The 18,284-nt window shown below is 39.4% G+C and overlaps 1 protein-coding gene across 4 annotated transcripts in view; it reads right to left on the reverse strand.

The window, feature by feature from the left end:
* Positions 1 to 254: 254 nt before the first annotated feature.
* TPD52 (tumor protein D52) overlaps positions 255 to 18,284 on the reverse strand; it is a 128,036-nt gene continuing 110,006 nt past the window's right edge. For 2 of the 4 annotated variants that reach the window (XM_043975684.1, XM_043975681.1), the window contains exons 5-8: positions 17,740 to 17,766; positions 4,228 to 4,269; positions 2,095 to 2,143; positions 255 to 539 (exon numbers count right to left, since the gene is read on the reverse strand). In XM_043975684.1, coding sequence (XP_043831619.1) covers positions 426 to 539; positions 2,095 to 2,143; positions 4,228 to 4,269; positions 17,740 to 17,766 — 232 coding nt within the window. In that variant the 3' untranslated portion in view covers positions 255 to 425. The remainder of the gene's footprint in view (positions 540 to 2,094; positions 2,144 to 4,227; positions 4,270 to 17,739; positions 17,767 to 18,284) is intronic. The other 2 variants (XM_043975682.1, XM_043975683.1) reach the window with 2 other exon arrangements.

Raw genomic sequence — 18,284 nt, forward strand, 5'->3', positions numbered from 1 at the left:
AATACAAAGGGAAAAAAAAACACCTCTCAGAAGTAAAGTAAATCAATGTACCACAGGAATCATAAGCTTAGAAAGAAACTAGAACCATTATAGTCTCTTGGGTCATTCAACTGAATTTTTCCAGAAAATACTCATTTTTCATAATTCTTATCTCAATTAAACATCCTAAAATGTAGTTTGTTTTGTCTTTAAATAGTGCTTCCCTGGGAAGGGGAAGATTAGAGAGGGGAGAAAAAAACCAACAACAGGTTAAATCCATTCATTACATTTTAATTTGAAAAAAGTTAACCCCACAAACTGAATGAATACATAAAGCTAAACAAAAACACATTTGGTGGAAACTCGCAGCCAAGGCCATTCTATCAATGTGCTTAGGTCTTGCTTGCAGCATCTGGCAGTGGGTAGCAGAACCAAAGGCAATAATCTCACTGGGTCTCCTCTGTCTGTTCTGTCAGAGACTCTGTGGCACTGGCATTTGCTGTGGAATTCAAGACTTCTCCAAAGTCACCTCCGGCAGCCTTATTTCCCCCAACTTTAGACTTAAAGAGGGTGGGAGGGGGAAAGAAAGGGAAAAAATTAAATACAAATATTTTCATACACTCTGTCCCCTCATGACCAACATTTTTAAGACAGTGGTAAACACTGTGTGGTCTGTGAACATGAAATACAAAGAAATAATAGTCCCAAAGATTTGATCTTAATCCTTCCCATTGCAACTAATCAAACACAGACATAACAGAATTACAGCCACAAAAATAAAAACGTGTTTAATACTCCATAAATAATATTATTGAAGTTGCTCTAAGACTATATAAAAATTACAGAGAAGATATCAATCTGTAGGGGATAAAGGATGAACTTCACTGAGAGTACAATATACTAATGAAGCTACAGGTCTGGTTAAAAATAAAAAATAATAATTTTAGAAGTCAATTAAAAGCAGGGTGGCCAGTAATCTAAAATAAATTTGTGGAAGTGGCAAAATGGAGTTTTTAGTTTAGATAGAAGTATCAGTTGATTGGCAAACTGGAATTCAACTTCAATCCTAAGCATGCAGCTAAGTTTTTAAAGATTCCTTTTAGGTACCTCTTCACCAGAATTTGAAAAACAACTTAAAACAGTAATTTGGTGGTTGATAAGATAATGAAGCATTTTTTGAGAGCAGACTTTATAACGTAGGAAGAATATGTGGAAGTTACAAGTGCCCCCCCAAAAAGGTGGGGAGTTATGTTCAGGATAAGTGATCATAAAGTTTATTCTAGGTCTTCATTGACAAAATTAAACACTGCAAGGATCTTTCCAGAGAGTCTGAAGAACAGCATTTAGAACAGATTTTATGCTGAGACCTCTAGTTGTCCTAATAATTCTGAGAATCTAAATCATAACCCTTGGCTTCCCTTAATGTCTGAATGATTGAGTTCTGCCTTCTCAAATCAGAATTTTTTATAGCAAGCTTTTTCAGATGTCAGGAGGCTGTAACCTAAAAAAAAAATACTAGTGTGGGGCTTAGAAAGCAGAAGTTGTAAACATCCACATTCCCAAATATTCTTCCATAGATCCCAAGGAGCATAATAGAGAACGCTGTGTTTCCACAGAAAACAGTTTTCAAAACACTATTGTACATACCTAATTCTTCATATTACAATTTCTTTTTGTTTTGTTTTTGTTTTTTTTGTTTTTTTTTTTTGTGAGGCAATGGGGGTTAAGTGACTTGCCCAGGGTCACACAGCTAGTAAGTGTCAAGTATCTGAGACAGGATTTGAACTCAGGTACTCCTGACTCCAGGGCCGGTGCTCTATCCACTGCACCACCTAGCTGCCCCCTAATTCTTCATATTATAAATGTCACTTTGAACATAATCTTTAAGCACAATAAATATTTACTTATTGTTTATTTAAGAACAATAAATAAATCAGCAAACATAGGACAAAGACCAGCACATACTTTGAAAATATTCTTTCTCTGGAATCAGCACCTAATAAAGTGCCATGCAACAGTGTATGCTCCAGAAATACTAAAGAGAACAAACTTACACGAGGGGAAAATTCAAGGCACCCAAAATACCACAAAGCCCTAGATTATCATCATTTTTACCTTTAAGTTTTCAACTTTTTCTTCAAATGACTTGAAAGTAGGTGAGTTTCTAGGAGAAGAAAAGAAAAGTTTGGATTAAATCTTTGACTTGAAAAATAAGCTGACATAAAATTTAAAAATAACAATTTTTACAACAGCCTTTGTAACTTGTACACCTTATTTCCTTAGTCCAAATAAGAATTAATTTTAACCACAAGGCAAAATTTGACAGCTATTCCTAAGCAGCAGAATAACCAAATATATTTGGTATATCTAATTAGACATTATAATATTATAAAAGTTAGTTTGAAATCATTTCAAAGAAGTCCAGTGTCAAAAAGGAAGTACCAGATTATAAAGGAATTCACCATACATGAAAGCAAAAAGCATCCTGGCCCCTGTTTCTCCCCATTCCATCAAGTCCCCTCACTACACATGTGTGTGCACAAACACACAGCACATGTGTTATTGAAAGTAAGTCCCTTCTTTTCCATTTGCACTTTCAGCATTGACTATGAATGAAGCCAATTAGACATAGTAGAGGCAAAGATAAACATTTATGTAGTGTGATTAGAGAGATACCTGTTCTAAAATATCATTTCTTTGACCTCCTCCATCATTCAGTCTTGCTAATTACTGGAATCACCTTTTTGGGTTAAGACATAATTTTTTACTAAGCTATAAAATCCTTTAAAATCTAAGAGCAGTAACCCACAGTTTTGTGCCACAGCGGACAGGTCCTGGTGAGGTACCACAGTGAGGAAGTCCTTAGGAGGCATGGGGCAGCCATAAAAGTAGAGAAAAGACACCAAAAGAAAGGAGGAGATGCTGATGACTACCTCAGGCTGTCTTCCTAAGGACGTAACTGCTCATTTGTCTATCCATCAGTTTGCCTTCTCAAAGCGTGCCTAAAAAAATCAGACTTGCCTTTCATCAGGCCTTTCCATCTATCTGCATGAAACATCTGCTGGCACATCAGGTGCTACTCACATTATTTCTGTAACATTTTCACATTAGTGAATTCAGTAATATTTTTTATGATGCACATATGCCTCTGCATATCCTATCTGCTGCTGAAAGCTTAAAGGAAAGGAGAAAAAAGAAGGCCTCCTCCCATTCTTCACTGTGGTAGGTGGAATATTTGGAGTAAACACACTCATTTCCTCCTTGCTGAAACCTTCCAGTTCTCTTGATATTACAGATTAGAGGAATCACACATGGAGTAACTGAGCTGGTGCTAAGAGAAGGATGATGACAGTGTAGGGCTCCAAGTGTCTCATTTAGGATTAGAGGAAAGTACAACAGCAGGGTTCGGGGTTGGCTCATCAGCCAAAGCAAAGGGTGAGTTAATGTGAGAAAGGTTAGCAGAGTTTTTGGAGCCAGAGGAGGCAGAAGTAACTGGCAGACCCTGCCCTAGGAACTGAGGGCACTGTGCTTATTATCGTATTTTAGTTGCTTGAAAACACATTTGTTTTTCTGAATAGGTTTTCCTCAGGGAGTTGAAAATTTGATAACATTCCTATTCTGCCTTCAGTTATAATGGCATGTCAGAAGTTCAAATCAAAACAGGAGAATGTAATTTGGCTTTCATATTTATAAAAATAAATCAGGGTTTATCAGCTGGCTACAAACACTGCTTTTGTAAATCTCAGCTTTAGTCTGGAGTGGTATTCACTACATTTTTACATGACTCTTGGGTGTGAGAAACAGCCATTTGGTACTCTTCACAGCTGCAGAGAGAGGAGTGTTTTTACCAAAAGAGAGGCAACACACAGCTTCAGTCTATAAGGGAACTAAGGAAGCAACAAAGAAGCCTCTCCAGATTTCAAAAAGGGTCGTGAAGATAAAAGTTCTAGTATATAATTGAATACGAAAAACTGTTAAGAGAAAATTTAGGAGGTGAAACAAACCCCTTTCACACTTCCTAATACCATACATCGACAGTTAAGAATGTCAATATTTCCTTCTTTTGAATCCTTGTACTGGCCATTCAGGTTGTGCTGATTCCTTAGATTCTCAATAATCTCCTCTGTCATCATTAACAATTTAAAGTAAGCAGGACAAGTTCAAGAATCCTATTCATTTAGGACTAATAATATATCCAAGAGTCATTTATTCATTATAATCACTTGTTTTCACAATAATATACTTTACCTCATAGCAGGCATGCTAATTGAATGTTGAATGGATCGAATACTAAAGGCCAGCATTAAAAAGAGATAGAAATTTAGTTAGTTACCGAACCATTATACATTTCTAAAATCAAAAGAAACTTTGTTTGCTAGGAGCCTTATAGTTTAGAACAATAAAGTTGAATGTAAGAAGTATTTATTTTTTAAAAGACAGATGAGAGAAAGCTTCCAATAACATATGTTTTCTTTCAATTAAATTGGTTTGAAGTGAATATATTTTTACAACACTTCAGTGTTCAAAGTACGTTCACATATATCCCTTCATTTCATTATCAAAACAAAGCCACAGAGTAAGTAAGCAGGCCAAAAAACCCTGAGGCAATTGCAACCCTACACACAAGGGGGCAACAACCTCCTGGAGAGCTGAAATATTTCATAATATATGATTATTTGACAACTTTGTTTAAATTTTAGGCATCTTATAATATAACAAGTGATGAAAGGGACAGTTTTCAGAGAAAGCTTAAAAGACTTGTATTAACTGATACAGAGTAAAGTGAGTAGACAATTTATATTACCAACATTGTAAAAATGAGCAATTTTGAAAGATTTAAGAACTTTGATCAATTTATAGAATGATTCATTCCCACCTCCTGATAGAAAAGTGATGAACTAAATATTCAAAATGAAATAGAGTTTTGGTCAATGACGATATGAGACTTTGTTTTGCTTGATTATACATATTTTTTCTTTTTTTTTTTTTTTGTGGGGCAATGAGGGTTAAGTGACTTGCCCAGGGTGACCCAGCTAGTGTCAAATGTCTGAGGCCAGATTTGAACTCAGGTCCTCCTGAATCCAGGGCCAGTGCTTTATCTACTGTGCCACCTAGCTGCCCCCTGACTATACATATTTTGATATTTTTTTTTTTGCAAGGAGGAGTACTACAGGGAAGAGGAAGAGAAAATAAATCCCTGTTAACTGAAAATAGATTTAATTTTTAAAAATAAAGCTTAACCATCATTCTTAATATAACTTCCATTTTGCTCTCAGTTCTGAAAGCATTTAATAAGCTAATATCAAAATACACAATTTGGTTTTCATATTTATTTTTTCAAAAGAATTAATCAGCTGGCCATAAACACGGCTTTTGTAATTTTACTGTATATTTAAACTGCATCAGTCTTGGGGAGTAATGTCAATTTTCCTATAAGTGATCTTTCTAATCTGGCTTCAAGACCATTTCAAGCTCAACATTCTTCTTCATAATGGCCAACCTTTCATTAAAGGTAGACAGCATAGGTCCCTTTATCACATTTGCAGATAAGAATATACCCTCAACTCTCACATAATGGTGATGACCTTCTAAGATAGCCAAGTTCAAGATAGGTTCATAAAATCCTTAAGTATGCCGATTTTGGAGACACTATTATAGCATTTTGATCAATGACTGAAAGTTGGTCCTAGATGCTAGGGCTAGTCAAAGTATGTTCTGAATTTTGTGGATGTGGATTTTCTTTTAGATGCTAAATCATAAAACAGTTATCAAAATTACTAATTATAATTTCAGTAATAACATTATTATATAGCACTTTAAGGTTTACAAATAGCTTTAAATATATTATCCCATTTGATCCTCATCATCATGTTGAGTAGATGCTCTTATGCCAACTTAAGAGTTGTATTTGTTGTTGTTGGTCCTTCATTCTCGAAGAGGACCAACATCAAGAGTGATGACGTGACTTGCATTGAATTGGATTTACGTGAGGGAGGGTTGTACAAGATCACCCACCTCATTCTCTCTTCCAGAGCCATGTGGCAGATGGCCCGGATGTTTAAGGCAATTGTGGTTAAGTGACTTGCCCAGAGTCACACAGCTAGTAAGTATCTGAAATGAGATTTGAACTCAGGTCCTCCCAACTTCAGGACCAGGGCTCTACCCACTGCACCACCTAGCTGCCCCTATAGATGAGTAGACCAAGACAGGTGAAGTGATTTGCCCAGAGTCATACACTCAACAAGCATTTATTCAATGCTTACTATGTGCTTGTAACTGTACTGGAGAAACAGACAAAAAAAAAAATCCACAATTCTCACCTTCAAGAAGCTTATTCTAATGGAAAAGCCAATTTGCATATATGTGTATACACACACACACACATAGGTGTGTATGTGTTTGTATATATGTATGTGTGTGTGTCTAGGTATAAAATGAATATGAGGCAGTTTGGGGAGATGTCACTAGCAGTTGAGGGGCTAAGAAAAGGCTTCATACAGAAAGCTGCATTTGAAGTGAGTCTTGATGGAAACCAGGATTCCAAAAGGGAGAGATGAGGAGAGAGGGCATCCCAGGCATGGGCACAGCTACTGCAAAGGCTTGGAGATGAGAGATGGAGCATTGTGTTTGTGATATTGCATACAGATCAGTGTGTCTAGATTTCAGAATGAATGAAGAAGATTGGAAAGGCAGAAAGCAGGCAGGTTGTGAAGTGTTTTATATGCCAAACATTAGATTTGTACTTGCTCCTAGAGATGTTGAAGAGCCACTGAAGTTTCCTGAGTCCTTGAGTCCCTAGAGGAGTGATCAAACCTATGCTTTAGGAAAATTCCCCTAAGAGTTGTGTGGAATAGAGAATGAATTGGAGTGAGAAGCACCCTGAAACCAGGGAGACCAGGTAGGAGTCAATAGTTAAGGTGAAAGACAATGAGGACCTGAATGAAAGTAGCAGTCATGAGTAGGGAGAAGGGGATTTTTGTGAGAAATATTGTGGAAAGAGAAATGACAAGACCTGGAAACTGATGGAATCTGTGATCTAAAAGGGATGAATCAGAGATGACACCAAAGCTGTATAAACTTGTGTAACTAGAAGGATGGTGGAGCCCTTATAATAGGGAAGTTTGAAAGGGCTGTCACACATCTAGTGTCTGTGGAAATAATTAAATTCATGTATGACCCCAAATTTTGCATTTTATCTACTATGCTATATTGCCTCTTCTTTAAAATCCACTGTTCCTTGAACATAGCCTTCCATTGATGAAAAAGTGGTATCATTCATTGTGAAGCAATGTAGTATGCTAGATAGAAGATCCCCCTCAAAGCCAGCAAGATCTGGGTTCCAGTCTTGCCTCAGACATATTCTGGGAGAGTGACCCTGGAAAAGTCACTTAACATCTCACTGATTTAGTTAGACTAGTTAGACTTAGTTGCAGTTATCTCACTCTGACACTTAGCAGTTGCAGAAAGGGTGCCTTCCTGAATTGGTAGAGGGAGTTTCCTCACCCAGGAGTTCCCTAGACCAATGAAATCTCGAGTTTAGTGCATAGTCCTTGATTAGAGTGAAAATGCCAACTTGATCCTTTCCACTCCCACTCCCATGCCCAGAGGAAAAGGCTTTAGTCCCCCAGGAAGGAGCTCAAGTGGGGAAAAGATATATAGGAATATGGCCCTAGAGTCTCTAATTGGGGGGAGGGGAAGTTTCAGTAAGACAGCTTCTGTCCCAACACCCATCTTGCCTCATCAGCCCAAGCAAACTTGCTCCCCCCTCCATCTTATCCCTGTTCTCTGTGGCAGCTTCCTCTGATGTTTTTGCTCTTCCATCTTTGCTTTCTCATGCTCAGTGTGACTGATTCCCCTACAGAGCCCCTTTCTTCAGCTTCCATGCTTCTTCTCACCTAGCCAAGGAGAAAGGTTCTTCTTCCAGTCTCTCTCTCAGATTCAGAAAACTGTTAAAGATCATCCAGAGGACTAGAAGAGCTGATAAGCACTTCCAAAAGGGATGCCAGGCATGAAAGTACTTTGTTTACACATCAAAACCACAGCTCAAGTTACCACATCCTTGGGAGTGGGAGACTCTTTTACATTTAAATAAAGTAGACTACTATCCAAGTACATAGAGACTAAGGCTAGGGCTTTGCAAACTTTAAAGTACTCTCAGTAGGAGTACAGAATGCTTAGGGAGGCTTTGTAACTAGAAAAATCCATCGCTGATAGTTAAAGACCATAAATAAGGATAAAATAAGTTCCTTTAGGTCACACTGGACTTAAAGTCCAAGTTCATTGATTAATCAATCAAACAAGGCTTTATCAGGTATCCATGTACCAAGTCCTTGGGATACATATACAAAGAGTGAAATAATTCCTTTTCTCAAAGAGCTTTCATTCAAACTGGACAGTAGTCTACTCCCAGGGCAGAAGCCCTTTTATTTCTAAATTCCTTAAAACAGTTTGCATAAAACAGTAGCAAATAAATAAATGAAAAATTAACTAGACCTGAAAACCAACCACAAATCTATCTATATTCAATTATAAGATAGAACATTTTAAAAGGAAATATGAGGAACCGAGGCAAACAGGACTGCCCAGGGTCACACAGCAAGTAAGTACCTGAGGCCAGATTTGAAATTGGGTCCTCCTGACCCAGGGTCAGTGTTCTTTTAATTCACTGTGCCAAAGACAGGAAGACCTGAGTTCTAATCTATCCTTGGACACTTACTAGTTATGTGATCCTGAGCAATTAAAAAATCTCTATTTGCTTCACTTTCCTTATCTATAAAATGGGAATAATACTAGCATCTTACTTCCCCAGGGTTTTGTGAGAATATAACCAGATGATATTGGTAAAGCACTTCATACACTTTAAGGTGCCGAATAAATGCTAGCTATTACTGTCTGGTTGACAAGTAAGCCAGGTGCCTAAGGACACAATGGCAACCCTAAATCTAGCAGGTCAGGCTGACTTCTGGAGCCCACCAAAATTCAAATTTGAAAAGCTGTCATGTCAAAAATCAGTATGCACTCTGGCCTAGACACCCTCCATGCCCTAGGGAGAGAAGGATACAGAAAATACTGAGCCAAATGCAATCAATGCCATACTTTTATTAATGGAATTCAAATAGCAAAGCAAAATATGAAGGCCCATGCCCCCAACAAGATCCTGGATATTTCTGTCTCCATCACCCCTACATAACCACCTGAATTTTTCTCCTGCAGCATAAAAGAATCATTCTTCATAGGGTCATAGAAAGTAAGATGATTAAACTTATGGGTACAATAACAGGGCACAATTTCCCACTCTAAAATATGTCATATCATAATATCCATAAGTAATCATAAAAACTTTATATTCTCTATATCTCCTTGAAAACCTGGAGGTCCTGGTACAGGAACGATACTTATAAATACTTGTGGTGGGGGTTCCTTGAGAACAAAGGCCCCATGTTACCAGACCCATTACACAGAGAATTATTACCTTGAAGAGTTTTATTCCATATGGGGTTATTTGGATGTCTGTCTGCATAAACTTGCCAACCTTGTTTACCCCAAACCGCAATGTGGCTTTCGAGCAGGGAGGTCAACCATTGATATGATTTTTTTTCGCTTCGCCAACTGCAAGAAAAGTGCAGAGAACAAAGAAAACCCCCTCTTCATTGCCTTCAAAGACCTGACCAAAGCATTTGATATGGTTAACAGAGAAGGTCTTTTTGAAATTCTCTCGAGAATTAGTTGCCCTCCTAAACTCCATAGCCTCATTCGCTCCTTTCATTGCAACATGCAGGGTGTTGTACAGTTTGAAGGCAACACCTCTGAAGCATTTAGCATAAATAGCAGAGTCAAGCAAGGATGTGTGCTTGCTCTAGCGCTGTTTGGAATTTTCTTCTCCATGCTGTTGTGTCATGCTTTTGGTTCTTCAACTGATGGCATCTATCTGCATTCCCGGTTTGACGGAGGCCTGTTTAACGTTTCACGTCTGAGATCCAAAACCAAAGTGAGAGGTAGCACCCTTAGAGACCTGCTTTTTGCTGATGATGCTGCACTTGCCTGTCACTCAGAGCGTGAATTGAAGACCTTGATGGATCGCTTCTCCCAAGCTTGCACGGACTTTGGCCTAACCATAAATCTTAAAAAGACGAAAGTCATGTGTCAGAGTGTTATGTCGCCTCCATTGATACACATCGATAGCTACCAGTTGGATGTTGTAAGCCAATTCTCGTATCTTGGCTCTATTGTCAGTGACAATTTGTCACTTGATTCTGAGATCAATCAGAGGATTGGGAAAGATACTTCAACCATGGCTAAGCTTGCCAAGTGTGTCTGGGCAAACAGTAAACTGACAAGACGAACCAAATTTGCTGTCTACAGAGCATGCGTCCTGAGTACCTTACTGTATGGCAGTGAAACATGGACTACATATACCAGACAAGAGAAGAAGCTTAATAGCTTCCACATGCGCTGCCTTTGGTGCATCCTTGGCATATCTTGGTCAGATAGGATCACCAACACAGAAGTGCTCCAACGCATGCAACTTCCAAGCATCTACATGCTACTGAAACAAAGATGGCTACCCTGGCTCAGTCATGTGCACTGCATGCAAGACAGGTGCATTCCTAAAGACGTACTCTATGGAGAGTTAGCCTCAGGCCAAAGACCTGCTGGATGCTCCCTGCTTCGCTACAGAGATGTATGCAAGCGAGACCTGAGGGCTCTGGGAATTGGCAGCTGGGAGGAGATGGCCAAGGACTGCACCTGATGGAGTTCAGTACTCAGGAGCAGCTTGCGCGCAGCTGAGATGGGTCTTCAAGCTCCAGAGGAAGAAATACGAATGAGACTTAGGAACTGACAGGCAACAGAGAGTGCAGTTTTCCAATGTCCTCGTTGTGGCAGGAGCTGCGGGTCCCGTATTGGACTGCTGATCCATGGTCACCCACGACTGGTGGAAGCCTACTACTACTGTCCCTATCCATATAAACACCATGAGGTTGCATACCTTGTAGAAGATACATAGTTTTTAAATGAGAACCATATTCTTGCATCTTCCCCACTCTAGACAAAGAATTAATGTGATTTCCATTATCATCTAACAAAGTCTGAAATTTACCATGATTAGCAGGTTTACTGAGAAGTGATAGTTCAGTCACATGGAGCAAGGTCAAAGGAACCATAGAGTCTGGTTGATTCCCAAGATAAGTGGCTTCTGGATTGCTGACAGAAATCTTAAGTCTTACTGAGCCATTCACTCTAAGTCACTACTCCTTTTAAATCAGGGTTGTCAGATTGGTCCCCATGGGGATTCTTAGTGTTAGTGGATACTCCCCAATTACAATGCTGCTGCTTCTTTTTTTTTTTAATGTGAGGCAATTGGGGTTGACTTGCCCAGGGTCACATAGCTAGTAAGTGTTAAGTGTTTGAGGCAGGATTTGAACTCAGGTACTCCTGACTCCAGGGCTGGTGCTCTATCCACTGCGATACCTAGCCACCCCAAGAATGCTTCTTAAAATGCCCACTATCAGTGACTTTTGACTGAGCAGTTTCCATGGATATCATGCCCCGCACCGCCCCGCTCCAAACTAGTTTTTGTGTTCTTCAGCCAATGGGCAAAGTATTGTCCAGACAAGGGATTCCTGGTGAGTTCAATATTGGCTTCAGGATGCTCCAAAGATGGCATCCAATGGACCAGTTAAAGCTAAAGGCACAGCCTATGTGGGGCATTCTGGAGTTATGACTGTCTGGGCCAGTAAAAGGCAGCATGGAGACTCAGTTCTCCATCACTATCAGTATATCACCATAATAAGAATATGGGGAAAGTTGGTGACCACCCACGGCAGGGGAGATAGTTATTCAGTGACAGCCTATATTGCTCATCAGCAAATACCCTCAAATCTATCAGCAAAGTGGCTACTGTTGAGTGGAACTGATAGCAACTTCCTTATTCCTATGCTGTTAATGGCCATGTGCATGCCTTTCAGGCAAAAAGCCTTAGCAAATGGCATGAACTGGCAGCTGAAACTGTGGACATCCACAGAGATCGAGGAGGTCTGGATTCCAGCCCACCCTTGAAGAGTTTTTTGGCCCAGTCTAAATATACTCAAGATCTCCAGCAGCCACAGCCCCAGGCAACACAACTTGGTGGATGTTCATCTTGACAAACAAGTCAGACCAATGGAGACTCTCCTGCAGCCACTCAGCAGTGCTGTGCCTCACAGAGCTGCCCCCTACCCCAATTCACCTGCTGAGGCTTTCTGGACCCATGCTAACCTGAGAGGCCATAAAATGGTCAGCTCCATTTCTTTGTATTTAGTGGATTCCTTCTCTAGCAGAATCAGTGTGAGGTCTCTCGGTGGCTTGGGAGTCAGAGGTAGTAGAGTCTGGCTTGGCACAGAACACCTGTTTTCAGGAGTCCCTGAATTTCCTGATTAAATTGCTCTCCTACAGTATCTGTAAGGGATGTTGGCTCTGGGATATGTTGGGGTTCAGGCAGGTCAAACATACATTTTAGGGCTCCATAAGTCCAGTTCTCACTGTTCCAGGCAGACTGGAAATCAGGGATGTGGTCCTGGACATATTCAGTGGCTGTACTGTATAGCTTGCAGGCTCCTCTCACTGAATCCATAGCATGAAGTCCAAATTGAGCAGCGGTGGCATCCACAGCACTAGTGACCAGCGGAACCCCCTTGGTTGCACAGTGATCAGAGCTTTGTTGAGAATGGCACTTGTTCCCATTGGTCAATGGATAAGAGTGCTAGTATTGCCTCATCCTTGAGGTCTGGTGCTAGCAAAGCAGGCAGAAGATCAAGATGGTTGTGCCCATCAGGATGGCTAGTGTGAGCATCAGTAGCATCCTCATCCACTGAACACATGGGAGATGCAGGCAGGGTGAATAGCAAATGACACTTTGATAGCTGCTCCACAGACTCTTCCTTTATAGCTCGAGCATCTCGGTAAAAGCTAGAACCCTTCTTCTTTACATTAAAAGTGGTATCAAAACACCATTCTTTTTCCCATAGTTCACACCACTTTTGAAAGGAAGCAGTACCCTCTTCTGGCCTAATTTAGCCCCAATCTGCAAGAAGTCTGGCATCAGGGCAGATTCTAATCATATGCTCACGAAGAACACTCTGGTGGGCAGAGCTAGCAACACTCTTGGAAAACTACAGTCATGTCACTATTGCTGGTAATCAGTAGTGGAATGGAGATTCACTACTCTCTTTACCTTTCTTGTCTACACGGCACAGAACACCAAACAAGATAGCTTTAGAGGCATCCACCATCTTCTCTGTACGTTTTCCTTTCTCTCACCATATTAACTTCCTAGCCAGTCATTAAATGTAATAATTAAATTTGTCCAAATAATGCAGCCATATAGTCCACACTTATGTACCATTGTGGCTGCTAGATTACTCTTACCAGTTGTTGGGGGTCCTTGAAACCACAAAGTGCTTACTCAAGCCTACAAATAAAAAAGAATTCATAGGTCTTCTGGACAATAGCCATGTAAGAGGAATAATTCCATGACCCAACATACTGACCTCACCCTGGCCCTTGACAGCAGATCTTCCAGGGAATAATAGTGATTTCTTATATCACCAGTAACCTGGAGTGCTTCACAGTGGCTGCTCCCTGTTGAGTGTACATTAGAGCTAAATACCCTGGACTGGCTTGCTTTATCTTATCCTGAGGAGTGATTCAGTTTCTACTTAGAATCTGTTCAACAGATTCTTCCAAGGAAACCTGACATTTTCTTTTCTTTAATTAGGGTTCCAATAGAACAGCATGAGAAGTAGCCATGACCTAAAAAAATGGGATTCCCAAAAGTCTTATGACATGCCTTGTGGAGATCTATGTAAGATGCATTAGGTTGATCACTCCAGCAACCCACTGCAACAACATGATGCCCATTGAGAATCTTACCAAACATTCACTATCATTATCTTAGCAAAGTCTTTGCCATTTGGTTCTCCAATGCTGATATGCAGCAGATTAGGTAATTTGAGTTATTTGCCTTCTCAAAGTCAGCAATTCCTCAGAGGTTAAGACTAAATGTTCTATGACTGTTTTTCAGGTGACATATATTTAGGTGAAGTCTGAGGTTCAGCAACCTCATGTGAAGTGGTAGCTGTGAAAGCCTTTTTCTTGCTGCATGCTAGCTTCAGTTAATAAGGGGGAAGTAGATCAAATTATGTTCCAGAGGGCTCCACTAAAAACAAATGGGACTCTGTCATTATTAATTAAATTTACAGGTCTCAAGCCAGTCCATTTATTTTTTCATTCTGCTAAGCTTAATGCCTCTTACTATTCCCCTGCTCTACCTAAGTGCTCAGGTACATTAATAATCTACCAGAATGAACCAGAAGTAGCCACCCTCTTAGTGGGTATGGGCTCTCACCGGCTAGTTTCTATATGCTTTTCTGGGGTAAATCACACTGTAGGGTGGGGGAGGTGTCCAGGGTAAGGGCCTGTGCATGTAACAGTTTAAGAGGAAGGTGGAAATAAAGGACAAAGATAGTTATTTCAAAGGTTAACAGTAAAGAGCTGTAGAAAGAGGTTCTTCTGCCAGTATAACCCCCTAGAGCCATTGCTAGGTCCCAGGGTGGCTCCTCAGTCACTCCCTGACCTTTCTTGCTATTAGTCAACCAGCTCCCTTTCCAAAGCCAGGGGTTCAGGTTCTTTACTCAGTGCTGAGGGTTCAGCCTTTGTTCCATCCTCTTTTTTCAGTTGTAACCTACAAGTAAAATTGCACAGACATGCTAAAGGAGTTCACATATCTAAAAGCACCAGAATAAATTTCAGGGGGGAAAAATAACCTTAGGTTATTCTGGCCATTTCATGATAGTAGCAAGTTCAAGGGTAGAAGCCAAAGTTTTAAATAAACAGATAGGTTAGGTATTGATGGCTGCCAAAATCAGAACCAAAATAGCAGGAAGGAGGGTTTCCAATGGGGTTGGAAAGTCAAAGAGGGGTGGGGGAGAGAAACAGCCTCTGGGACTTTATCTTTTCTTTCACCAGCTCTACCACCTGTACCAGGCTGAGAAAGGTAGACAGTGAGGCAGAGTTACATAAAGTCATCAGCCTCACTTTCTCTTCCAGAGCCACAAAAGTCCAGTGGCAAGACAAGTCAAGACAAGTGGCCCCAGATGCAGTGGACGACCTTGGTGTCTTCAATGTCAGACCAAGCTCTAAGTGTTCCACAGCACCTGCTTCAGTCACCTTCATGGCCATTAGAACAAATTGTTCTTATCCACCCATTCCACCAGGGGAAGTTTTCATGGGCTTGGGGTGTGGGTCTAAAACAGAATTTTCTTTCCTCCCTTCCCAAACTTCCCTTACTTTCCCTATTTCTTACTAGAGCATCACCATCTTGGTAAAGGGGGTCAGAGAGAGGGAAGGGGAAAGAAAAATCCCAAGCAAAGGGTGCGCTCAAGGCTACTACTAGGCTACAAACTTATCAAGTACGTCTATTCCCATATTACAGATAACTTAGAGAACAGTAAACCTAAACTGGATAGCAGCTACAAAGTTTAAGAAATGAGTTTTCCTTCAGGTTAAAAAAAAAGTGGAGGAAAGTAAGGTATTTCTTACTTTCTTTAAGTAGCACAGAGAACTCAAAATAGTTTTGTATGAAAATCAGACTAACAGAACATTGAGAGTTTATTTTAAAAAGTATCTTTTGAGAGTTATTTGTTTCTTTATATGATAATGGTCAGAAAGTTCAATTTGCAATATAATTAACACAATGACTTTTTTAAATGGGAGAAATTAGTTTTTCTTCTTTAGTTTTAGTTATGATGAAAAAATAAAATTCTAGATTCACTGTCATCTTCTTAGGGGGAAGAACTAAGCTACACCAACATACATTTATGATTTTAAATAGGGAAGACTGGAACAGTGGTGTATACTCATTTTTAATAAGCATTGCTTCCTAATAACTTCCCTTTTTTGCTGGGCAATGAGGGTTAAATGACTTGCCTAGGGTCACACAGCTAGTAAGTGTCAAGTGTCTGAGGTCGGACTTGAACTCAGGTTCTCCTGAATCCAGGGCCAGTGTACTACCTAGCTGCCCCACTAATAACTCTTAAGCAGAAAATAGCATGAGTACTGTGTGAGTTTCTAATCAATCATTTCCACAGTTATGTAGCTCACTCCAGTTAAGACTGCCTTGAAAGGAATCCATCACTGTGAATGTGGGTGAATATCACTGAGTATGATACTCAAAACTGGTATCCCAGTTTTACTTACATTTAAAGAATCTTTTCCTTTAAAAAAAAAAAACTAGTTTGTTTTCTTATTTAAATAGTCCACTATAAAGCATCTGTACATTATTACAATTTAGCTAGTTGGTTTTGCTAAATGTTCACTGTGTCCTTATATATGAACAGTACTTCAGCAATCTCTCTGGCTCCATGGCAACTAGACATCAAGAATTACTTTTGCTCCCTTTTCATAGACAATTAACTAATTAAAAGATTGTCCTCTTTTTCCCCTAGTGCAGACCATTTACTTTTCTCTCCTGGATCTGTTTTCCAGGTCAGTTGTCTTTCCAATGAGGTATTTCACATTTTCTTCTATTATTTCTTCTATTATTCTTTTGATTCTGCTTGACTGATTCTTGGTGTCTCATAGATTCATTATCTTCCAACTATCCAACTTTAATTTTTAAGGCATTGTTTTCTTCAGTCAATCTTTGTGCTTCCTTTTCCAAGCTGCTGATTCTTTTTTCATAATTTTCTTGTGTTGCTTTCATTTCTCTCAATTGATTTTTAAAATCCTTTTTGAACTCTTCCAAGAAGGTTTTTTGTTCTTGAGACCAATTCATCTTCCCTCTTTTACCTTTTTTTTTGGTGAGGCAATTGGGGTTAAGTGACTTGCCTAGGGTCACACAGCTAGTAATTGTTAAGTGTCTGAGGCTGAATTTGAACTCAGGTTCTCCTGAATCTAGGGCTGGTGCTCTATCCACTGTGCCCCCTAGCTGCCCCTAGACCATTTACTTTTAACAAGATGTTTAGCATGGGTGTTTTCTCTCCTGATTATTTTCATTTGCTACAACTAGTTACTGAATGCATTTTAACCTTCATGGCTTATTTTTTTCATTACACAAAACACACTTGTATTTTAACTAAGAAAGGTATAATCATTTACTGATATTCTTTAAATATGGTTAGTTTTCACTTTAAACTATAAGAAATTTTTACATTCATACTTTTATTAGGTAACTAGTCAATACAATATATAAACTATTTAAAATATTTCATAGGAGTTATTCAGACATCTTAGACAATACAAAATAACCAACTTAAGATGAGATTATATTAAGAGGCAATGTTGAAATCTACTACAACTAACTATTACAATAGGAGGCCCACTCAAAGAAAATCCCAATATCCTTTACAAAAATGCCAGAGGGGAATATTGAGCACAATAGAAGTGAAAGATATGGGGAGGGTAAAGTTCTATATGCCATGAAAATCATCCTCTTTTTATATAGGGAGAAAAGGGAATCCTTTGCCAAATCATTTCCCTTTTTTAAAGAACTGAGGTACCATCACACAGTGCTGAATCCATCTCAATATCACTGCTACCCAGGTTTTACCAAGAAACCCTCCCCTAAAATTAGCAATACATTACAGAAAAAGAATTTCACAATGCAAGCAAATGGTGAAGACAGCAAATAAGATGCTTAATTTCTTATGCATCAGGATAATCTAAATTTATCACATTTGTCTTAGGCATATGCTGAATCGCAGAGATTTTTCAAACTCTCCTTACCTAAAGGAATGTGAAAAGGCCTGCAATCTGCAGGAAGCCAGAGTAAGCATTAAAAAAGAAAGGAAGTTCTGATAAATCTAAAAGGGTTAAATGACCTATGTCATATGGTCTTAACTGGGGGAGAGGTGGGGGAGAGGTAGAAGAGAGGTGGAGGAGAGGAGAGGACGCTTAAAGGCATATAGCTGACTACTATAAAGCTATGTTTAATTTTGGTCATATCTGGGTTTATCATAATCAAAATCAATGAATTTTAGTCCTTTCAGAGTGAAACAAAAGTACAACACAGACACACATCCACCCAAAATTATTCAGCCAAGACAATTCTAATCGCAATGCTACTTTTCCTACAAATGGAAAACATGGCGATTCATGCACTCTGGAGACACTAAAATCTTGCATGCGGACAGGAACATAATAGACCCAAACCAAGTTATCTGCCATTTTCAGCACTGTGCTAATCTACATGAGAAAAAAATGCAACCAAAAAAGAAAAAGCTATGACACAACTTTATCAAAGTAGCAAGGCGAAGTCCATGGATTTATCT

This window comes from Dromiciops gliroides, chromosome 1 (assembly GCF_019393635.1).
Source record: "Dromiciops gliroides isolate mDroGli1 chromosome 1, mDroGli1.pri, whole genome shotgun sequence".
Taxonomy (NCBI): domain Eukaryota; kingdom Metazoa; phylum Chordata; class Mammalia; order Microbiotheria; family Microbiotheriidae; genus Dromiciops; species Dromiciops gliroides.